Source organism: Epinephelus lanceolatus, chromosome 9 (genome assembly GCF_041903045.1).
Source record: "Epinephelus lanceolatus isolate andai-2023 chromosome 9, ASM4190304v1, whole genome shotgun sequence".
In the NCBI taxonomy this organism is placed as follows: domain Eukaryota; kingdom Metazoa; phylum Chordata; class Actinopteri; order Perciformes; family Serranidae; genus Epinephelus; species Epinephelus lanceolatus.
This window is the reverse complement of record NC_135742.1, coordinates 21,995,612-22,016,926: the sequence shown is the minus strand read 5'-3', so window position 1 is coordinate 22,016,926 and position 21,315 is coordinate 21,995,612. Positions and strand designations below refer to the sequence as shown.

Below are 21,315 nucleotides of genomic sequence, written 5' to 3'. Positions count from 1 at the left end.
AAGTAATTTGAATACAAGCTATGCCTTTGAAATTAGGCTATTACACATACAATCTGTAAAACGAATCATTCATTAAATAAAGACACGACTGCTATGCCTCAGAATATATCGAAACTTCAAGGACTAACGGATGCTTTTGTCAGCATATCATGTCAACCACTTGTCCTTTTGTAGCGTTGCATCTGTCCCTCCTCTTTTCATTCTTGTTTGGTTGAAGGGGAACAACGCTGGGATAGAAAAGGATTTACCTGTAGGTTACGTTTTCTCATTTTCTACATTTAACAACTAATGCAAAAATCATTTTTCAAAAATGTGTGAAGCCAAATTGCCATTTTCAGTTGTGATTCTGAACTACCCTTGCTTTAGCATGAGCTTAACAGCTATCTAGCTATCGTTAGCTGCCAGACTGGGTAACTGCGTGCTGGGCAACTTTCATTCCTCCAAAGTGGGAAATATTATAGCTAATAAGCAAGGAGTTGACTTGGTGAGTTAATATTTGAGTGCTTCCCTCAGCAAAAACAACTATACTGGGTAGTGTGTGGACCCAAATGCAGTACACGGATAACCAGGAGTAGTTTGTAATGATGTTTACTGTGGCAGCTCAGCGGGTACAGGGCAGGGCAAGTTAACAGGACACAAAACAGTTCATCACTCCAGAAAAGTCTCTCCACAAAGTCTTTGGCAGCCCAGACGCTTTGGCAGGCTGAACCGGGCTGGGAGGCAGGTGAGTGAGCAGTGGCACTAGTCCAACAACAAACACAGGTCAGTTCAGCAGCAGGCAGTGGTACAGTAGAGGAGCAGACAGGGGATGTAGTCGAGGAGGTGGAAAATCCAGGGCCAGGCAATCCACAGTCCAAACAGACGAGGCAGAAGGCAGGTCGAGGCCAGGACCACAGGAAACCAAAGATAAGCTAACTGGAACACTCACACTATAGCGTTGTTGTCAAATGAAAACGCCAAGCAGTCACAGGCAAATAGGAACCAAGGACGCGGAAGCAGGTCTCGAGGTTGGGAACAGAAGGCTGAGGCGTTTACCGGGAAGCAGATGAAGCAGGCAGATCAGAGGCAGGCAGGGTCGGCAGTGGGAAATCAGTCTAATAAAGTCTTGTATGAGCTGCAAAGAACAATCTGGGAACATGTGACTGAGAGTAATGAGGAACAGGTGAACTGATTTGGTTTGATTAGGGTGGGCAAGAGCGGGAAAAGTACAGATAGGTGGTTGGTTGGCAGGTAGGAGTTGCAGAGAGGCGGGATGAGTGGAAATTTAATGACTGAGGGCTGAGTCACTGTTCATGTAGAAGAGAGCAGGCGACCAGGAATGCAAAACTGTGACAATAACCTTAGGGAATGGGAATTGTGACGTACCATTAATGTTATTCTGGGATGGCAGTGTCATTTTGGAGGACAGCATATGTAGCTACTGTAGTTGTCAATATGTTTCACTGGTCTAACATTAACCATCTGTCAATTGTTCAGAAATCGATTCATGGATCACAGAGGTGTATATGTAATTAAAAAACATAATGTTATGTAAGTTAAATGTAATTAGATGTAGTTAATAAATTGAGTATTTTAAATAATATAATTGATTAAATTCTGCACAACGCATCATTTTGACACATCTCTTTTTGCAGTGTACATATCAGTGACAAAAACATGTCTTCCAAATTTGTCCCCTCTTTTTTTAATCATGAAATGATCACAAAATTGTGTTTTCTCCTAATTATTTTATTGTCTATATACTGTGTATCATAGACAGTACCTTTGCTGCTATTGGTCACGTTTTACTGAAACTCTGCTGCTGTTTATCGGTGCACTTACTGTCTTGAAGATGCACCACAACATTTAACTGTCTGCACAGAATCCCACACAATACTTAGGAGTGTTTTTTTTTCGTTGCTTGTTGCATTCAATCACAACTCCACATCACTTGCGGTCGATATACTGTAATGCTAGAAGCTCATCCAGGATTTTCTTCCAATATCATATCATTGTGTCAGACTGGTCAGCGTCAGCTTCCCTGCCGGCTCCTCATAAATGTCTCCGCACCAGCTGTCCTTTCTGTTGTGACCTTGTTGACAGTGACAATGTTGACTTTGATGACGCTCAGCTGAGTATTGTCACTGTGTTTATTCTGTCTATGTTGTTTATGTTCCATTTAGTTATCAGAGTTTATTCTTTGTTTACCTGCTGTGGGCATGCCTGACCATCCTGAAGGTGGGATCACTGTCAGTGAAGCCCTTTTCCCTCTATAATGAGGTGCACATCCACCTCTCTCATTAGTTAGGGTTGTCATTCACACTTATAATTTACATGTTGGTATTGTGCAGCCTTTTGACACTTTAATGATTAAGTGCTTCAGAAATTAATTTTACTTGACTATCAAACAGATGCAATTAAGAACTGACAGGAAGGCAAAAGGGCAACAGGGCAGTAATGGACTCTTTTTAAAAAAATATTGCTTGTATTAGTGTTAGCATCAGAGTGATTTGACAATGACATGTTGATGTTTGAAATTATATGTATAGCACATTTATGTTGTTGACTTGCAGTGGCAGAATAACCAACAAGTGAGGTTTGAGTTTCAGGTGCGAACTTTAAGACTCTGATCTGAGCACAATCTGACGCAGACTGGCCAATCATAGCGTAGCATCAGGCCGGCTCAGACCAGGGTCCGACAACAACACAGCTGTGCTCCATTGACTCTAATGCAATCGTTTCAGATTTCCGTCATTTTCAGGCTGGTTTTGTGGATTTGGAGCTGAATATTGTGCCTGGGACACGTCGTGTATTAATGATACTCGTTACCTGGAGATGCTGGAAAAAGATATACATTTTTTCCCTGTTCCAAAACCAAAATCAAACCCTGAAAAGTGTAGGGTTAGCTAGGTAGCTACTGAAGATATAGCCTACTGAATGTAAACACATGCTGCTTTTGCTTTTTAATGATTATAACAGTGAAACAAAGACCGACCCTGCTGTACAGGAACCAGTGAAGGGAAGGAGGGAAACACTGTTCATCTGCACACACTGTGATGCCACACAGCTGGTTCAATATCAGCAGAGTTCCCTTTATATTCATTGTCTTGTGTGGCGATCAGCAGTGATGGGGTGGTTCACTTTTACACTGTGATCTGTAGCCTATAGTTCGACTTTAGCTTCTAACTATCTTTGTCTTTTGAACCTGTTGTTGCTGCTGAGTCAGTTTGACATCCTGGATATATCCTTCAAACACAGACTGTAGACCCCTCTGTCTGCTGCTCTCTGGAATCACTCTTTCATTTTTCCAAAAATATGATAATATTTCCTCAGGGAGTGCAGTTAGTTACAGTGTGGGCTCCATGCAGCTTGTCGGCCCTTCACAAAGGGGCGGGGCCTAGTGAAAGGTCAACTGAATGGCTAAGACACATCGGTGTCTATCATGCATCTCCAGCAGACTACTTGTGTTCAGACTACAGACTACGTTACTTCTGCTAGAAGTTCAAAGGGCCCCGCGCACAGATATTACATCCAAGCTCTCACTGGCCATGTTAGCAGTTGTGTCGGTTCAGCTGGAAATATCGCTGTCAGCAGAATCCAACACCTTCAATGGCAAGATGATGGACAGTCATGCAACACGTCATCAAGCTCATATCAAAATGGGCAAGTTATAGAGCATTGACGAGCTGTCGCCATAACAGTCACCACTTCTTGCTTTGATGGCATATTCCTTGTGGGGGATGCATCAAGATACATTAGTGTTTACATTACAGAAGAAATGTGGTCAAATGAGACCCAGGCAAGATCGGAATGTGGTTTGAGTGATCAGATCACAATGATTGTGATTGTGATTCGTGCTACGACCCTCCGATGTTTATCTGTGGGTGTGGTGTTGTATTGGAATGGAACGTGTTGTGGTCATGTGTCTCCAGCTCTGGAAGCTAAACGGCCATTTCCTTGTTGTGTATAGTATAGTGGCTCAGAGGTGGAGCGGGTCGTCCACCAATTTGAAGATCAGTGGTTCCGGCTCCTCCAGTCTGCATGTCGATGTATCCTTGAGCAAGATACTGAACCCCAAATTGTTCCCGATGGCTGTTCCATCGGTGTGTGAGTGTGTTAAAAGCTGAGTAGCAGGTGGCACCTTGTATGGTCTATGAATGTGTGTGTGTGACAGCCAAGCTCAGGCCCCTGAATCCTAAACCTCAGCATTTACACGCTGCCAGAACGATCAGCCTAAAACCAAATTAGTATTACTTAAATACTTACTTAAAGCAAGTCAGTTTTAACTAATCAAAATTGCCTAAGGAAATTACTCATACTCTTGTGGCGTCCTCTGGTCTCGCCTACAGTACCTTTTTCCTCAGGAAGAACCATTTCAGACTGCAGTTATTGAGGTTAAACGTGTATTAATTGAGATCAAGCTTGTATTAATACTGTCTTCAGGCAGAAAGCAAGGGAGGTGTTTGACAAAGACGTTTAGCTGGATTTAAAACTCAGGACATTTTGGTTACATGTTGTGCAATATTTGTGACTGAACGTCCGAGACACCCCTCAGTGTTCTTCTGCGTTGTGTTCCCAAGACATCGACTTTTACAGCCTCACTGATCCTCACTACTTGGTGTGTGTCCGTTGATTAAAAGTGTTATTTATGGGGTAGGAAGTGCTGAGTGCAGGGATTCTCCACTGTACACCAAGGAGAGCACTACTACCACTTGCTTTCTTTCTTACCACTCATACTGTACAAACACACACACACACACACGCACACACACACACACATATACACACACACACACACACACAACACACACACACACACACTCATCAGTATGCTGAGTCGACCCGTCTCCCCTTCCCCCTTCCTCCCTCATCCCCACTCCACTCAAACACACTGAAACACACACACACACACACTTTACACCAAGGTGAATTTTGTGCCGTCTTGTGCGTTTCTCATTTCCTTTGCAATGACGTTTTTATTATTAAAAGATAAATTGTAGACACAGCTCTGTGTAAAAAGAACATATTAATTCAGCTGTTGCCTAATTGCATCAGGGATTTAGACGTACTCTCCTGTCCAATTTGCTCGTACAATTCTCTGCAAAAAGCCCTCAGCCTGCTCCTAATCTGCAAACCAAGCAAGTGTTTTTTTCTTTTCTTTTCTCTAAAAAGACACTGGGTTTATACTGGGATTAATAGAATGGGAGAGATTTGGCATCACTCAAACACTCCAGCTCTATCATCCTGAATTCAATTAGCATATTTCTCTGTTTCTACTTCCACAGCGCCCTGAGCATGCCTGAGTACATCTTCTGTTTCCTACAAAGCCCCTCACTTTTCTTTTCCCTGTCCTGTTTTGCTGGGTGTGTCTCCCTCCCTCTAATACACACACACACACAGACACACACATGCATAACTATTCACTTGCAGGAGCTCTGATGTGACATAACACTTTTTATTAATTACATTGTATCACGACAGACTGGTCCACGTTCAGAGAGAAATCATATCATCATCATCATCAGCATGACTCACTGTGATCATTTCCACCACGCAACCGTATGACTGTACAAGTTCCCTGTTGAGTGTGTTTTTATGTGTGTGTGTGGTGTGTGCGCACCAGCAGAGCACAAATGGGTGGCATCCAAACTTTGCTTCCGTGCAAACACAGACATTAGCTGCACCAATCAGAACATTTCCAGTTTTTAATTACCTTGTGTGCTTTGCGATACAGATGTTTCTTACATTTCGAGGAGCATTGTTAGGCATAGAAATAACATCTCTTTCGTACAACGACAATACAGTGTTTTGTCCTCTGTCCTAATTTTAGCCTCTAACAATCCAAACATCCACAAAACATTCAAATATTCTTTTTTTTTTTTCCGCTACCACGGTGGCGGCAGAAAAAACCCTCTAAACACAGAGACAAATAGCACAGAAACCAAAAATACTGAAAACAGAGATACTGCATGTAGCAAATCACAGTTTCATTTTTTTTTTGCAGCAGTTAAGCAGTTTTTGTGGTGTTACATTCGTCGGGGGCGTTGGGGCTCCAGAAGCATCCGAGCACAAAGCTAATCTTAAAGATGACCTTTGTGATATTTCAGCTCTATTAGCTCAGACTGTGATGTGTGAGAGAGAGAGAGAGAGAGAGAGAGAGAGAGAGAGAGAGAGAGAGAGAGAGAGAGGAGAGAGAGAGAGAGAGAGAGAGAGAGAGAGAGAGAGAGAGAGAGAGAGAGAGAGAGAGAGAGAGAGAGAGAGAGAGAGAGAGAGAGAGAGAGAGAGAGAGAGAGAGAGAGAGAGAGAGAGAGAGAGAGAGAGAGAGAGAGAGAGAGAGAGAGAGAGAGAGAGAGAGAGAGAGAGAGAGAGAGAGAGAGAGAGAGAGAGAGAGAGAGAGAGAGAGAGAGAGAGAGAGAGAGAATATGGATCATAACACAGTCAAAGTTGTGATGAGTATCTGTATGAGGAATGTGCTTGCTTGCTTGAGTCACATGGTTTAGCCCAAACTCAGTGCCGTTTTTATGTTGTAGTGAGGCAAAAGAAAATATCCATTAATATTGCTGATATACCTCTGTGAAACCCAGTCTTTAGTGAGCTGTGTGGAGAAGAAGGCGGATTTTTTTTTGAGTCATAAATAAAGCAATTGAGTGATTCCATAAATCTTAGCTGCCATAATACCAACCTCAGTCCTACACGACTGGGTAAAGTCATTTATCATGAATTGGTGAACAGCGACAACAAATCAATTCCTGATTCCTCCCTTGAATCTCATTGCATTGAACTAGGATTGGCCGGAGTCTGAACACTGGCCTACGGATCCCTCCTGACTCACTACGGCATCAATCAGTCTTCTAAACACACACACACACACACACACACACACACACACACACACACACCACCAGGAGAATGAGCAAACCCTCTGCACCCCGGGGGCTGCTGTATGTCATTTATGTATTTGTGAGTCCACGTAGCTACCCAATCTCTCTGCCCTCCGCTTCTAAGACAAAAAAAATCATACAATCTAGATACTGACACAGTCTCGGACACAGCAGTTAGTGACGCTTAGTTCTTTCAGCAGCTTATTCACATTTGTACATGTATTTTTGTTCATTCCTCTCGCTGTTATTTCATTTTACAAAAAGGAGAAGAAAAAAAAGAAAAAGTAGCACTTCTAGAGACCAAAGTTTAAGACTATCACGTACAGTATAGGCAGCATAGAAGAGGAAAGTTGGTTGAGTAGTCTATGTTACAGTAGGTCACTTGAAGAAGAGAGAGAAAGAGAGAAGTCTGTGATTGTCAGTCCCTCCTTTTTTCTGAGGTGTCCATTCATACAGCAGTTGTTGTTTTTCCTCCTTTTTTTTTTCTTGTTTGACCAGTTTCTTTGATCTGAGGCATCGATGCAAAGACAGCCGATCTCAAGTTAAAGTTTCACAGAACGCTCCTGCGTTGTGCTGACAAGTCTTCATTGTAACATCCCTCTCACAGTCTCTTCCCATGACTGTCAAAAACATCACCCGCTGTCCGACTCGACACAGTTCATTATTTAAAAAAAAAAAAGAAAAAAAAAGAAAAAGGAAACACAGCGGGTAAATTCACACGCAGTGCAGCAGCTGAGATGTTGCGTCGAACGTTCTCCACTCTTTTGACATCGGAGGCATTCGTATGCACTGTTGTGTCTCACACAGGCCCTCAAACAGTTATTGTGTGGCTTTTTTTTTAGTTTTTTTTTTTTAAATCGTGTTGAGTGTGCTTACTCAGTGCAAACTCTACTGGACCGTACAGCAGGGATGGATTTTTGAAGACCATGGGTTAGCCGTCTTGCTAACAAGCCGTTAACCCCTCGCTCTCACGTGCTGACAGGTGACAATAATTTAGCAACGTGTCAAACTAAATCCATCCCTGCTGTAGAGCACGCCGTACATAAGGACAGGCTAGGTAGCTGCTAAGAGGAGCCTGACATAAAAAATACATATACACTCAAGATTATCTTACACATTAGCTAAAACATAATTAAACCAGTGATCAGTTTCAGTTTGTCGTTGCAAAAGGCAACCTTAGATATAGAAAGAAATGTACAAAATGCTTCTTAATTTATAAATAATACTATAAATCAATCAAATCAAACATTTTCAAGTTCACAAACACCAATACCATCAAGTGCTGTTGTTAATAAATGTAATTCCAGATTGTTGTTTTACAGCGAATTCAAATGGCTGTCAGTGAAACCGCGGTGATTATGACTATTTATTATATCCGTAAAGAGTAAAATATGCCCCAGTAAAATGCAAAAAACAAACATTAAATGTGTCTCCTTGCATGCAATGTGAGCAGTTGTGTGTGTGTATATACAGAGAGTCTGTAAGCATTTGACCAGATACGCAAGCTGAGCTGTAAGTGACTCTAGTGGTTCTCAATAATGGGGATGTGTGGTGTATTATTGAGTTAATTTTCAGTGTAAGCTGTTGGTGGTTGCCAGTAAAAATGTGCACGCATGTGGTTGAGGCCAGCCGTAGGAATGCGATGGGAGCGTGAAGTCGAAGTTGTGGCTTTACAGAACATCTGCAGGCCACAGTCATGATGGATGCTCACTCTCACTTTCTCCCTGAGGACATTCGCACCTCCTCTCACTCGCCCCCCCCCCCCCCCCCCCTTCTCCTCCATCTTTCTTTACGCGACCCATTCGTACCTTTTCCCTCCCATCGTCTTCTCCTTTCTACTCCATTGCTTCCGTTCTGAACTCTGTCCCTTCCCCTCCATTTCTCTCCCAATATGCATTATTACCTCTCCTCTTATTTCTCCCCTCTGCTGCTCCTCATTCCAGGCCCCTCTCTCTCTCCCTCTGTTTTCTTCTCCTTCACCTCTCCATCCCTCCATCCTTCCTTCTCAGCCATAAAACAATAAGTCTTGAATGTCTGTGAGGAGACTGTGCTAATGGAGCCCATTAGGCTGTAATGAAATATACATTACACCATTACAGTGGATGGGGCCTGGCTAAAGCACTGCACCGCTCAAATAATAAAACATGCACAATTCAATTTCCTTCTTGTCCCGTTTTGAGTGTCTTTCCCTGTGTGTGTGTGTGTGTGTGCGAGATGGACGGATGACGGGATAAGGTATACAGTGTGTGCGTGCGCGTGTGTTCTCATGTGCATCCCCTCCAGCACAGATGTGGTTTTCAAGGATGTCTGAGTGCTGAGAGCCTTGATGATTTAATATGGGTTGACCAAATGAACCACACCTTCTACAGCGCCGCCGCCCACACATCTGACCGTGATCTGACCACTCAAAACCCAGCCTCCCTTAGCAACCTTTACGCCCTCCAACCCCCCCCCCCCCCCCCCCCCCCCAACACCAAGACCTCACAATTGTCGGGACAGCTGCGGACAAATGAATCAATTGACCTCCGACACGAGAGCTTGAAATCTCAAGTGAAGCATCTGTCACTTCAGGGAGGGGGGGGAGAAAAAAAGTAGTCATCATGTTACCCTGTGCCATGTGTATGACAGTGCAGTCCAGGCCTGAGCAAAGTAAATGGTGTGACAGAAAACAGTATGCATATGTGAGTGCATATATCCTCATAATCATGTATATCAGACTGCTGCATGAGGAGATATTGTAGATCAGTGCCAGATCAAGCGAGTCTTTTTTCGTTTTTATTATTTCTAGTATATTAGAATACCTCAGCCTTTTTCACCACAGCTGTTCAGCTTCAATAGGCACTGTATTGTTAGTGATTTTATTATTTTCCGTGAAACTGGCCAACCAAAAACCTCCTAATTTGATCTGACAGGCAGAAACCAGCTTGTGTTTTCTTTTCTTAGTCATTTTTCTGGTACAGTCGACCTACTGTATGCATACCAGCGTGTTAATCATCAACTGTGGAGTCATTTTCTGGCCATGTTGGATGAATGCTGACATTAATACTCATGTACAGTTCTGAGAGACGGACAGACAGACGGGTAGACAGACAGACAGACAGACAGGGTGAGAGGGGAAAACACAGTGTCTTTATGGCTCGACATTGCACAGAGCCATTTCCTCTGAAATGTCTCACCATCGTACAGTCTCATATTTACATGCAAAAAGGAATTGAAGCTTCCGGAAATCCACCCAGTGCTGCGCCTCCTTGAAAAATTTCCGGATCTCCAAACTAGTCCTGTTGTCCGACAGGCAGCGAAGGGATGAGTCACTAAATTTAAAGTCCTGTTAATCAGGTTTTCATCAATTTAGCCCCAGTCAGTTTAAAGCATTTGAAAAGAAGTGAGAAGCTTTTTTTTATCCCCTCCAAAGTTAAATTACTCTTAGTAAATGTCTCTCCGGGAAGGAAGGGGGAGAAGGAGTAAAGATGCACAAAGGAGAGGAAATTGGCAGGGAGGAAAGACGTGGTTGGGGATGAGTTGAGGGAATTTTTTGATTGCCTTTAAGAGTTTGATAATAGCTTCACATCCTGTACAGCGGTACCTTGCGCACGCGCACACTTGCACGAGCATCGCACACTTCGTTTCATTCACAGGTGTCACCGGGTCAACCCTACCACACACACTCACACACATACATGCAAATGCACACACACACACACTAAGATACAGTAACCATCCCCACTCAACACACACACACACACACATGCACACATCCTCCGTCCTCCTCCTGTGTTCAGCCCAGTATATCCAGGTATACAGGTGAGGCTTTGGCCAGATTGTGGAGCAGACCGTGGATTTCTTTGATGTTGAGTCTCATGTGCGGCTCCCTCTGCCAGCAGCCCAGCATCAGGTCGTACACTTCTTTAGGACAGGTCCTGGGGCGCTGCAGCACCCTGCCCTGGGTTATACACTCTATCACCTGCAGAGGAAGAAGGAGACAGGTGTCAAGTTTAATCTCAGCAAAAGTCTTCTGTAGAGAACAAAAGAACAAAAACAGTATTACTGCCTCGTGGTTGTATGCCTCTGCAAACCAATCAAGTTACAGTTCACATTTAAAATTCTACTTTCTTGATTGTTGGTGTTCCCCAGTTCCTCTGGTTGTGAGTAATAAGCGGGCTACAACATTTGTTTCTTCTTCTTTGTTTGATTTTTACAAACATGGCAACACAGTACTAAAACATCCTAACTTAGTAGAGCAACTTGTCTTCGCTGTGAAGCACAAGGCCCTCACTCTCTCTTGTGTATCACTCATAACCTGTCATCACAAATCAAGGGCAGGTAGGAACCAAATAGTTCATAACCATCATTTTACCTTGTTAGACATTTGTTTGAAATTTTGTGATAATTAACGAATGAATTCCCTGAGTTAGGGCCAAAAAACATGACCTTTGACCACCAAAATCTGATCAGTTCATCCTGAAATCCCAGTGAACACTTGTGCCAAGTTTGAGAAAATATCATGCTCACGTGAATGTGACAGACCGATGTACGGATCTAACGGACAACCCAAAAGCATAAAGCCTCCAGCCACGGCTATCACTGTCACGGAGGCTTAAAAACTAAACTAAAAACAGGAGCTGAAAGTCACAACTTTCTGCAAGTTGAAGATGATGGAGCATCTGCTTGGTGAAGCAGTTTCAACCTCACTGCGGCGGCATACAGTGAAAATGTCACTGTGAATAAATTATTTACTGGGGTGATGAAGTTAGACGACACAGGACCAGTCAAACCAGACAAATCAAATCCAATTTCTCAATAGCAGTGTGAGAGGAAGTCTAGTGTTTTAACACACTTCATGACTTATATATAGATATTTGGCTTAAATCTACTTTCGGATGATGATGGGGATTTGTGGCTCAAGCAGGGGAGACTATTTGAAATCCAAATGCCATGTATAAAGGAGAGCTCTCTGGTACAAAGAGTATATATCATCGTCTGGCAGCGGTTTGTAAAATATCTATACTGTTATTAGCCTGTTATATAATTAAGCTTTTTATAATTTCCTCAACCATTAAATAAACCCCACTGCGTGCATGCATTGAATACCAATTAATAGCTTCTATTAAGCTCCAAAAAAACAGCTGTGTCTTCCAAACTGCGATATATCCATTCGAAAAACATATTACCTGAAGATTATCATTCAAGATCTCTAAATTATTATGAATCCAGTTTGTAATCATCATTTTGCTCAATCAAGCATACACCTGCTCCTCCTCATTCTGCGATTGCTATCAGGTTGTGAGAGCAGATAAATAATGAATCTCTCATTTTGGAACAAAACTCCATATCCTGTGTAAAAGATATCCGAGCGTCAGATTTGGGTCAGGAGGTGAGTGAACTGTGAATTGAGACAGATTTAATAGATTTAAAGGGGAAAAGAAGATAGTGGAAGGGGCTAGAGGTTAATTTTGGGTGTAACCAGAGTGAATCAGGAGAAAATGGACTGCTGACATGGTTAGAAAGCTGTAACCAGAGTTGAGGGCATCTTAGGTTGGGGAGGTTGAGGTTAAGGTTAAGGTGAAGGGTTGAAGGGCTCTGGTTCAGCTTTGTTTTCCGGAAACTGTGTCAAGACCTTGCATGTAGAAGTCATTTAGAAGAAACAGCCAATTGTAATTTGAGCGAGTGTGTTTAACAGAGCTGAAATTATTAGCTGGTTGTTTAGTCAATCGACAGAAGATTAACCCTTTAATACCTTACCTTTTTTGAAGTCTTTTTCTTACTCCACTCTCTCTGACAGTATCACATGTATTCTTAATCAGCTTGTTCCATCTCTTCATTGAAGCTATACAATATTTACAATGATTGAACTGAGTATCCATGAAAATATTCTAGATATACTGTGCATCATTTCTACCCCAACGTTCAGCCTGACACATTTGGTAACTTATGGATCTCCATTAAAATTTAAAGGCTCTGTGGGTTTAAAATGTTTGGTTGCATAGCATGAGTCTGTTTCTACTAATCCACAGGCAGGGCGTTCTCTCACCTATACAGTGCCTTGCGGAAGTATTCACCCCTTTGTATTCCTTCTATTTTTTTGCCTTACAACCTAGAATTTAAATGGATTTTAAATTTGATTTTATGTAAAAGACCTGCACAAAATTCTCCAAATTAACATAGTTAAATTGAATTTTATGGAAGTCTTCAATAATTCTAAAGAATACAGAGCTGAAAAGTGGTGCATGCTTATGTATTCACTCCCTTTGCTATGAAGCCCCATCCATTACCTTCAGAAGCCACATAATTACTTAAATAACATCCATCTGTGGGTAATCTAAGTGCCACATGATCTCAGTATACCTGTTCTGATAGGCCCCAGAGTCAACAGCAGTGCAACACCACTAAGCAAGTAACACTATGAAGACCAAGGAGATCTCCAAATAGGTCAGAGACAAAGTTGTGGACGAGTACAGATCAAGGTTGGGTAATAAAAAAAAACATTTCAAACTTTGAACATCCCACAGAGTACCACTGAATCAATTATTAGACAATGGAAAGATTATGCCACTACAAGAGACTTGCCAAGAGAGGGCAGCCCACTAAAAGTGACAGACCGAGCAAGGAGGGCATTAATCAGAGAAGCAGCCAAGAGGCTAAAGATAACCCTTAAGGGGCTGGGTAGCTCTACTGTGGAGATTGGAGCATCTGTCCATAGGACCACTATAAGCCACAGTACACTCCACAGAGCTGGGTTTTATGGAGGAGTGGCGAGGAAAAAGCCATTGCTTAAAGAAAATAGTAAGGCAGTGTTTGAAACTGGCCAAAAGGCATATTGGAGACTCCTCAAATATATGGAAGAAGGTACTCTGGTCAGATGAGACTAGAATTGAACTATTTGGCAATTAAGGACAACGCAATGTCTGGGGCAAACCCAACATCTCTCATCCAACTAAAAGAACAGGAGATTAGGTTGTATCACTGTCACCAGATCATGGAATACAGTGTCATCCATGACAACATGTTATGAGCCCTTTTGAAAAACAGGTTTTTAAAATTTCCATTCCACTCAAATGTCAAGGCACATCAGCCCCTGTACAAGCCTGACAATGACACCTGACGACAGCACCTTCCCTTTAACTACACTGTGAATAGTGAGCTGAGTTGAACCAGCAAAACAGCCCAAGAAAGCTCTCAGTGCAGTAACTTGCTCCAAGCTCCCCAGCTCTGTGTCACACTCCACAATTTATTCAAGGCACAATGAAACAATGATTTGCTTTAACTTTATATAATGAGATGACTCGGGCCAAAAGATTCACACAACGTATACCTGTGAGAAACTGGCACACAAAACTGATCAAATATTTAGTCTTATTTTTAACTGAAGGGCTGTTCTCTCATATCTCGGGGCTGCAACATCTTGTCTGCCATCACTTATTAAGATGAAGGTGCCTCCGTGGTAACATTTACATAAAGTTATGTTGCTTTGTACTTTGACTTCTTTTTGTTCAGATTACACATTACACAGATAAGTGACCTTATACTGTACCTCATTATTGGAGAGCTGATACCACGGCTGTTTTCCATATGTGAAGATCTCCCAGAGAACAACTCCTAGACTCCAAACATCGCTCTCTGTGGTGAACTTTCTGTACATGATGCTTTCAGGGGGCATCCAACGGATTGGCAGCATGGTGTGACCTCCGACCTTTGAACACAACACACACACACACACACACACACACACACACACACACACACACACACACACACACGCCCAGGAACAAAGAGAGAGTATAAAGTCAGTATAGTGTACAGTGAATGTAAAAAAAGAATGATTCATAAAGCAGTTAAGCATCTTTGCTATCATCCCATCCTCTGACATGTATGCTCTATAACTGAGTTCTCCTCTATTTTATTTTAGTCTATTCTGCAACATCGAGCATTTGGAATTCATGGTCACGCAGCTTTTCAAATTTTTCACAAGCTTCACTCAGGAATTTCAATATATTTTAAAGTAGCGCAGTAATCATTTCACTCCTAAAAACTGCTGCCTGAGGCATCTGAACAATGCAGTGTGCGAGGTTTGATGGTATGGCAGAGTAGATTGCATCATCTCCGTGACTGTAGCACACCTCACTCCTGATCAGCGTATAATTTGATTTAACTGAAGGGTATGCTGGTGAGAAAGCACTGCTTTGTATATCCTCAAAACAGAGATGCCTTTGAGTTCATAAGAAATGCATTAATTATTTGGCCACTGATCACAATCAGAGGTAAATGTGAAAAATAAATTAGAATAAATAAACAGTGATCAGCCAACTGATAAAAAAAAGTAGCTGCAGGATTAGGTAAACAGTTGTAGGCTATAAAAAGCCAGTTTGTGAGAGTCAGTATACAGTCAGCAGTCATCCATCCATAAATAAATAAATTTACAACAATAAAAATAAATGAATAAACTTAAATATTTTTAATCTGGACCCTATTCTCCCATGTCTTTGTGTCTAAAGCCCTGTTTCCACTGAACAGTACGGTGTGGTTCGGTATAGTTTGGTACACTTTTTTCAGTTTCCACTGTGAAAAACTGTGGATGGTACCAATGGAACTGTTCCGTACCGTCCCCATTTTTGGTCACCCCTCTGTTGGGGTACCTAGCACACAGATCTGGTACTAAAAGGTGGAGCTGTGAACACTGCAGTCTGTTGATTGGTCAATAGCAGACGGTCACTCTGCTCAGGGCTGAGTTGTGGCTGGTTATGAGGCTCATGTAACCACTGTTCATACCGTGGAGAGTTTTACATATATTAGTAAACTGTAACTATCAAATGAACAGATGTTTTGTTGCCTCTTGCAGCAGCTGTAGAGTGAGAAAAAATTCACTGGGCCGACTGCCTGCAACTTTTAAGGTGGAACGTTTACTTGTAATGTTACTCAGTGTATGAGTTGATGATGTGAATCCATCAGCACACCTTAAATTTCAATGTGATAACTCTGATCATTACTTTACTTTTTATTGTCTATTTTGAATGACGTACACTAAACCCCTGAGCTTGCCTCAGAAGGACTAAATGTCCTAAATGTCTGCATGCGACCTCGTTCTATGGACAATAAATGAAGTGCAGACTGATAAAGGAGGAAATACAGTGAGTGCTGTACAGAGCAGTGAGTGATAACAACCCTGCCCACATGAAAGAGTACTGTTTGTGGTGGAAATATTTGGCGGACCTAGGGTCTAGGAAGGGTTACTTTTGGTTCCAAAGGTACAATACTGAAAGTGTAGAAACGAGGCATAAGTGACTAATGAAGACAACAATTTTTTAGGGGGCGCCCGCTCTACCAGCTGAGCTGATGGCCGCCCCAATGCAGTACAAAGTCAAAGGCCTTGTCCTTGCTGCAGCGACCGTGGATTCAGTTCCTTTTTTCTTAGTGTGTGTAACCAAGTCTTGCTTAAGGAGAACTCTTGATCTGAAATCTCAGGGGCTTTTCTACATTGTTAAAATCAGCTAAATATTCAGCCATGACATTAAAAATCTTAACACTAACATGGATAACACTTATCTATACTTTCTGAACTCTGAACTCCTCCTGGCACTCTTCTCTCCAACTCTCTCTATTGTTTTGTCTCCCTGCAACAATTTACCTCTCCCAAGATTTCAAAATGAGGTAAAAAGGTCAAGAAAAGCATTTCATTTCTCCTTAGGGTCCTTTTCGTAATATTGTCAGACACTTATAACTCTCTGAGCCTGTTGGCGGCAAAAACAAGACCTTTAAGTGGACTTAAATTGACGGTGCACAATTGCCCATGGGGATTACATTGTACCGATTTTCGCCACTGCGGCTGCAGTGATCTTTTTTCAATACTCGACCAGTTTCAGGCATTGTTCCTCCTATTTGCCACTTAAACACAAAAACATGAGAAGATAGGATCCAGGTCGAAAACTACTTAGGTTTCCCTTTAGGTTGTATCATCAAACAGAGTGAGTTCCAGCGATTGTCAGAAAGAATAAATCAGCAGCTAATCCCACACAGGAACTCAGAGACAGGCACTCTGAGAGACATTTGGTCATTTCATTAAGCTTTAATCTGAACTGAGCCTGTGGAGCCTGTTTGATTGTTGAATTCATTTGCTGTTTTTACTTTCCATAAACATGACAGTTCATTTCAGTTGAGGCTCTCACAGACTGCGACTGTAAGCCTAAACCAGGTTAATCTACTGGGCTGAGGTTGGAGTGTGAAAACTGTTGGATATGCCAGTGGTTGAACTTTTAACCCATAACCTGCTTTAAGTGAAAGTGAATTAAACCAAACACTGTGACTCCATTTACGCGCCTCCCTTCTCCCCTTACTTCTCCTCCGAACATGAATCTACTGACCCATCTGCACTCCATTGCTCCGCACAGATAGCACAATCCATTTTCGGAGGTTTATGCCTGTTATTAATGGCTCAATACCCACACTCGGCCTGTTTCTTTGTTAGTCAGTGGGTTATTTAATGGAGTAATAAAATGTGTATGGTCACATAGATAGCCATCAGGTTCACAGGAATGTCTGGGGAAACATATCTGCCTCCATCTCTGCAGCTCTAACTCTTCATCACCAGGTCCTCGCTTTTCTCCCTGTAGTGCCGTGTCTCACTGCCGGTTTGTTCCTTTCTTATTTGCATCTCTGTCTGTGCCTCTGTCAAAGTCAATGTGCTTTATAGGCAGGTCATAATGAAATACAGTTTTGCCAAAGCAGTGTGGTACAAGGGTCACAGTGTTAGAATAATGATGCAGAATGCAATAAATAAAGACAACAAATGGTTTACACACTACACTGTCGACACCAAAACACACTATAAAACAGTAATTATACTACAACATGCACATTTTCATATTTGGATACTCCCTTAATCACTGTACAGATACATATAGATATAGTTCCATCAGCTATTCATTCAGCACAAATTAAAATGTGTTGCACCACACAAACTTGTATATTAGATAAGCATAATCATGTATTTCCCATACTACTGTAAAGTGTAGAATACTGCTAACTCTGAAACATTTCTCCATCTATGCATATAGAAAGAAGAAAGTCATACATAAGCCTTCGTTAGCAGTTAGATTTAATACAACTTGTTTTGCAAGTTGTGTTGCAGCAGTTCTGTTTACACTCTGTAGTTAATTGCTTCTGCTTGGCTGGCACAACAGATGTTTCATGACTGTTCTCCTCAAAAATACAACAACGCTGTACAAGCAGTTTATTACAGCCCATATTTCTGTTTATTGTTAGGCGTGACCTCTAGTGGACACAGTGATTATGACAGGAGCAAAGGAGGAAGTCAGGTGACATAGTATACACAGTGAGAATGTCTGTATGGGTGGAAGATCTGGGTGGATGGGTGGGTCAAAATCACAGGACTTTCACCCAGGAGACCATTGTTTGTGTTTCATCCAACACATTCTCACTCTGACATTGTCACATATCAACGTTTGGTCATGGACTTTCCTTTTTCTAAACTTAAAGCTATAGTGCGTAACTTCTACAGGTCCGTAAATGTCCGTTTCACCCAAGCCACTACTAGAGGAGATGACACAATGCTGATTAAGTCGATCGGCTCCTCTAACATCTCGCGGTATTTTTCAATATATATCATGTTTTGTTTGCGTGTCGACCAGCGACATTCCTGCGCTGGCGCACAGGAAATGCTTCCTCACAACAAGAAGGGAGGGGGAGGAAGAGCGGAGAGTGTCATAGCAAGAGGTAGAGCGCAGGTAGAAAGAGAAAGCAACATGGCGGAGAAGCAGCCGAGACACGGTTCAGAAGTGGATCCTACCACAAAGAAAAAGCCTGGACGTTCGGCTGACAGTCTATTAGCAAAGAAGGAGAGTGACCGACGGAGAAGGCAAACAAGGATTTGTATTGGCATCGCTTTTCCTCAGTGGAGAGCCCTGAAGGAAGAAATTGGGCTGAGGGCAGACACGGATGTTGCCTTGCTGCTGTTGGATAAGTAAGTGACTTGGTTTATAATTACATTATGAGTAGTATGTGTTGCTGTTACATGTACTGGACCTAGTACTTTATTATTTTCTTGGAAATGGTGCTATGAACGTAATGTAATGTTAGCAGCCTGGTGTTTGCCACGTTGTGTAGCATTGTGTACACGGTGTGAAGTGAGTGTTACTCTGTTTACACGGTGTGTGGCGACTGGCGAGTGTTACTCTGTGTACATGGAAGTGCCGCCGGCTTATTAGTTGTAATAACGCATTATCCGCTGGGAGGCGACAGAAGTTACGCACTATAGCTTTAACAAAAGTAGTTTTTGTGCAACTGTCTACAACTATTTTGCCATGTAGGTATGACTTCTTTAGGGGCGCTGTTTAAGAACTGCTCCCATGGATCATATTAGAGGGCAGGAACAAACAGCCTAAGTGGGCGTACAGATTGGTGGACTTGTTGGATGCTTCCTGGCAACAGATTTTCACATTACCAAAGTCTTTACTAATGTGGACATATCTTAAAGGTATATTATGCAGGATTATTGGTTACTGTTTGTAACACACTCCAGAGACACTGAAAGCTCAGTCCATAGGGACTTGGATTGGGAGCCAGAGGATCGCCAGTTTAAGTCCCCATCTGGGCCAAACATGGAGTGTGTACTGGTAGCTGGAGAGGTGCCAGTTCACGTCCTGGGCACTGCTGAGGTGCCCTTGAGCAAGGCACCGAACCCCAACTGCTTGGGGCGGCAGTGTCTGTGGGCAGCCCCCTCACTCTGACATCTCCATACATGTATAGGTCCTGCTTGTGCATGTGTGTGTGTATTTCGGGCCTGTGTGTGTATGACAACAGAGTGAAAAAAACTGAATTTCCCCTCAGGGATTTATAAAGTAAAGTATAAAGTTATAAAGTATCCAGATTCACTTTCATTTAGTGTTTCGTATAGCTATATTTGTGTTTCTTTCAGTGCTGCTAATGGTCTGGTACCTGGTCACTTTCTTTTCACAAAGCCCCGACCTCTCCTGCCTGCTGTGGGGGTACACGTCTATAAACATCCTGAACACAATAAGAAAATACAGGCAGAGTCTCTGCAGAAAAATACAGCGCCACACACTTCTAGTATGATGATTGAGAGGAATTGCTATATTGTTATTTAGTAAGTGTTCATGGTGCAACCTGACATAATTAATCAGAATTTAGGAAGGACTTCACAAACTTAGTGAAGGATTTACCAAAAGCTGTCATAAACTGAGAGTTTGGACATTAATTTATCACCATAATTTTGCTTCATCACTAACAGGTGGAGTTCGAGTGCCAGACCCTGTTGCATTGTGGGATTGTTAGCCAAAAGCCACAGACATCACATTTTTTGTTTTATCGTGAGGATTTTTGAGGGCATCGTACAGTGCATACGTTACACTCAGGGAGTGACTGACAGAAAATTAAGTGCACTACATAGTAAATAGATAGTGATTGACAGATTAATAATAATGGAAGTGATTTTGGAAACAGCCCTTGTTTATTCAGTTCTATAGATAGTTTTCTAACATTATTTATTCACTGATGGGTCTGAACCTTCTCACATACATTAGTCTTTTTGATTTATGCATGGCTGATCATTTCCCCTGATGCTCTAAAATATTAATATTGGGCTCTTGAACCGCAGGGCTACATTTCTTTTATGTTTGTTAACTGTGTGTGTGTGTGTGTGTGTGTGTGTGTGAGTGCAAATCTGACTGAGTGTGTACGAGAGTGAGAAGGGCAGTCTTTTCAAAAAGGCTCTAACGAGGTTGAATTGAAAGAGAAAACGGAGGAAAGAAAACAAATGAAGGAGCAGGAAGGGAAAGCCTCAGATTAAATCTTCTTGTCGTTGCCATCAAATATAAAGAACATCATGTTTACAGTGGAGCAGTCTGAAGACCGAACTCTTTCGTAGATTCTCACTGAAGTGGAGACAGTGCATCTCTCTCTATCATCAGCTCTTTCTCTGTTTTCTCTTTGCTGTCAGTAGCCTCGTTGTCAGTCTTTGTCTCCTTTGCTGTCGCCCTCCTTCTCTCTTTCTCTTTCCCTCTCTCTGCCTCGTTCTCACCTTCCCTCACCGTCTCTAAGCCCGCCTGTCTGTCTCTCTCCATCTCTGTCTTATAAATATGCATCATTTCAGCTATAGACCACTGCCTGAGTGTTCCAGGAAAGCCTCAAAAAAGGCGGATAAATAAAGCAGAGGAGGACTGTGGGCTCTCTGTAGTGACCTCCTAGAGGCTGCGGTATCCATGGCAACTGGACCAGTTTAAAAAAGAAAGCATTATGGGATGGGATGTGGTGTGGGAGGGGCTTATGTGACTAACTCCGCCCACTCATTGTTACACAGGAACCCTACCTTAATTGCCCTCTGTGTTGCCATGGAAACAAAAACTCTTTCCAAGAATGCTGCTGCTTTTTGTGTGTGTGTGCGTGCGCTTTTGCTTGTGTCTGTGTGTGTATGCGCTTTTGCTTGTGT

At 42.3% G+C, this 21,315-nt stretch overlaps 1 protein-coding gene across 4 annotated transcripts in view; it reads right to left on the bottom strand.

Moving 5' to 3' along the window:
• Positions 1 to 9,716: 9,716 nt before the first annotated feature.
• Positions 9,717 to 21,315, bottom strand: part of ntrk2a (neurotrophic tyrosine kinase, receptor, type 2a) — a 128,525-nt gene continuing 116,926 nt past the window's right edge. For all 4 annotated transcript variants that reach the window (XM_033618834.2, XM_033618835.2, XM_078170684.1 and 1 more), the window contains 2 exons: positions 14,389 to 14,547; positions 9,717 to 10,821 (listed from right to left, as the gene is read on the bottom strand). In XM_033618834.2, the coding sequence (XP_033474725.1) occupies positions 10,636 to 10,821; positions 14,389 to 14,547 (345 nt within the window). In that variant the 3' untranslated portion in view covers positions 9,717 to 10,635. The remainder of the gene's footprint in view (positions 10,822 to 14,388; positions 14,548 to 21,315) is intronic.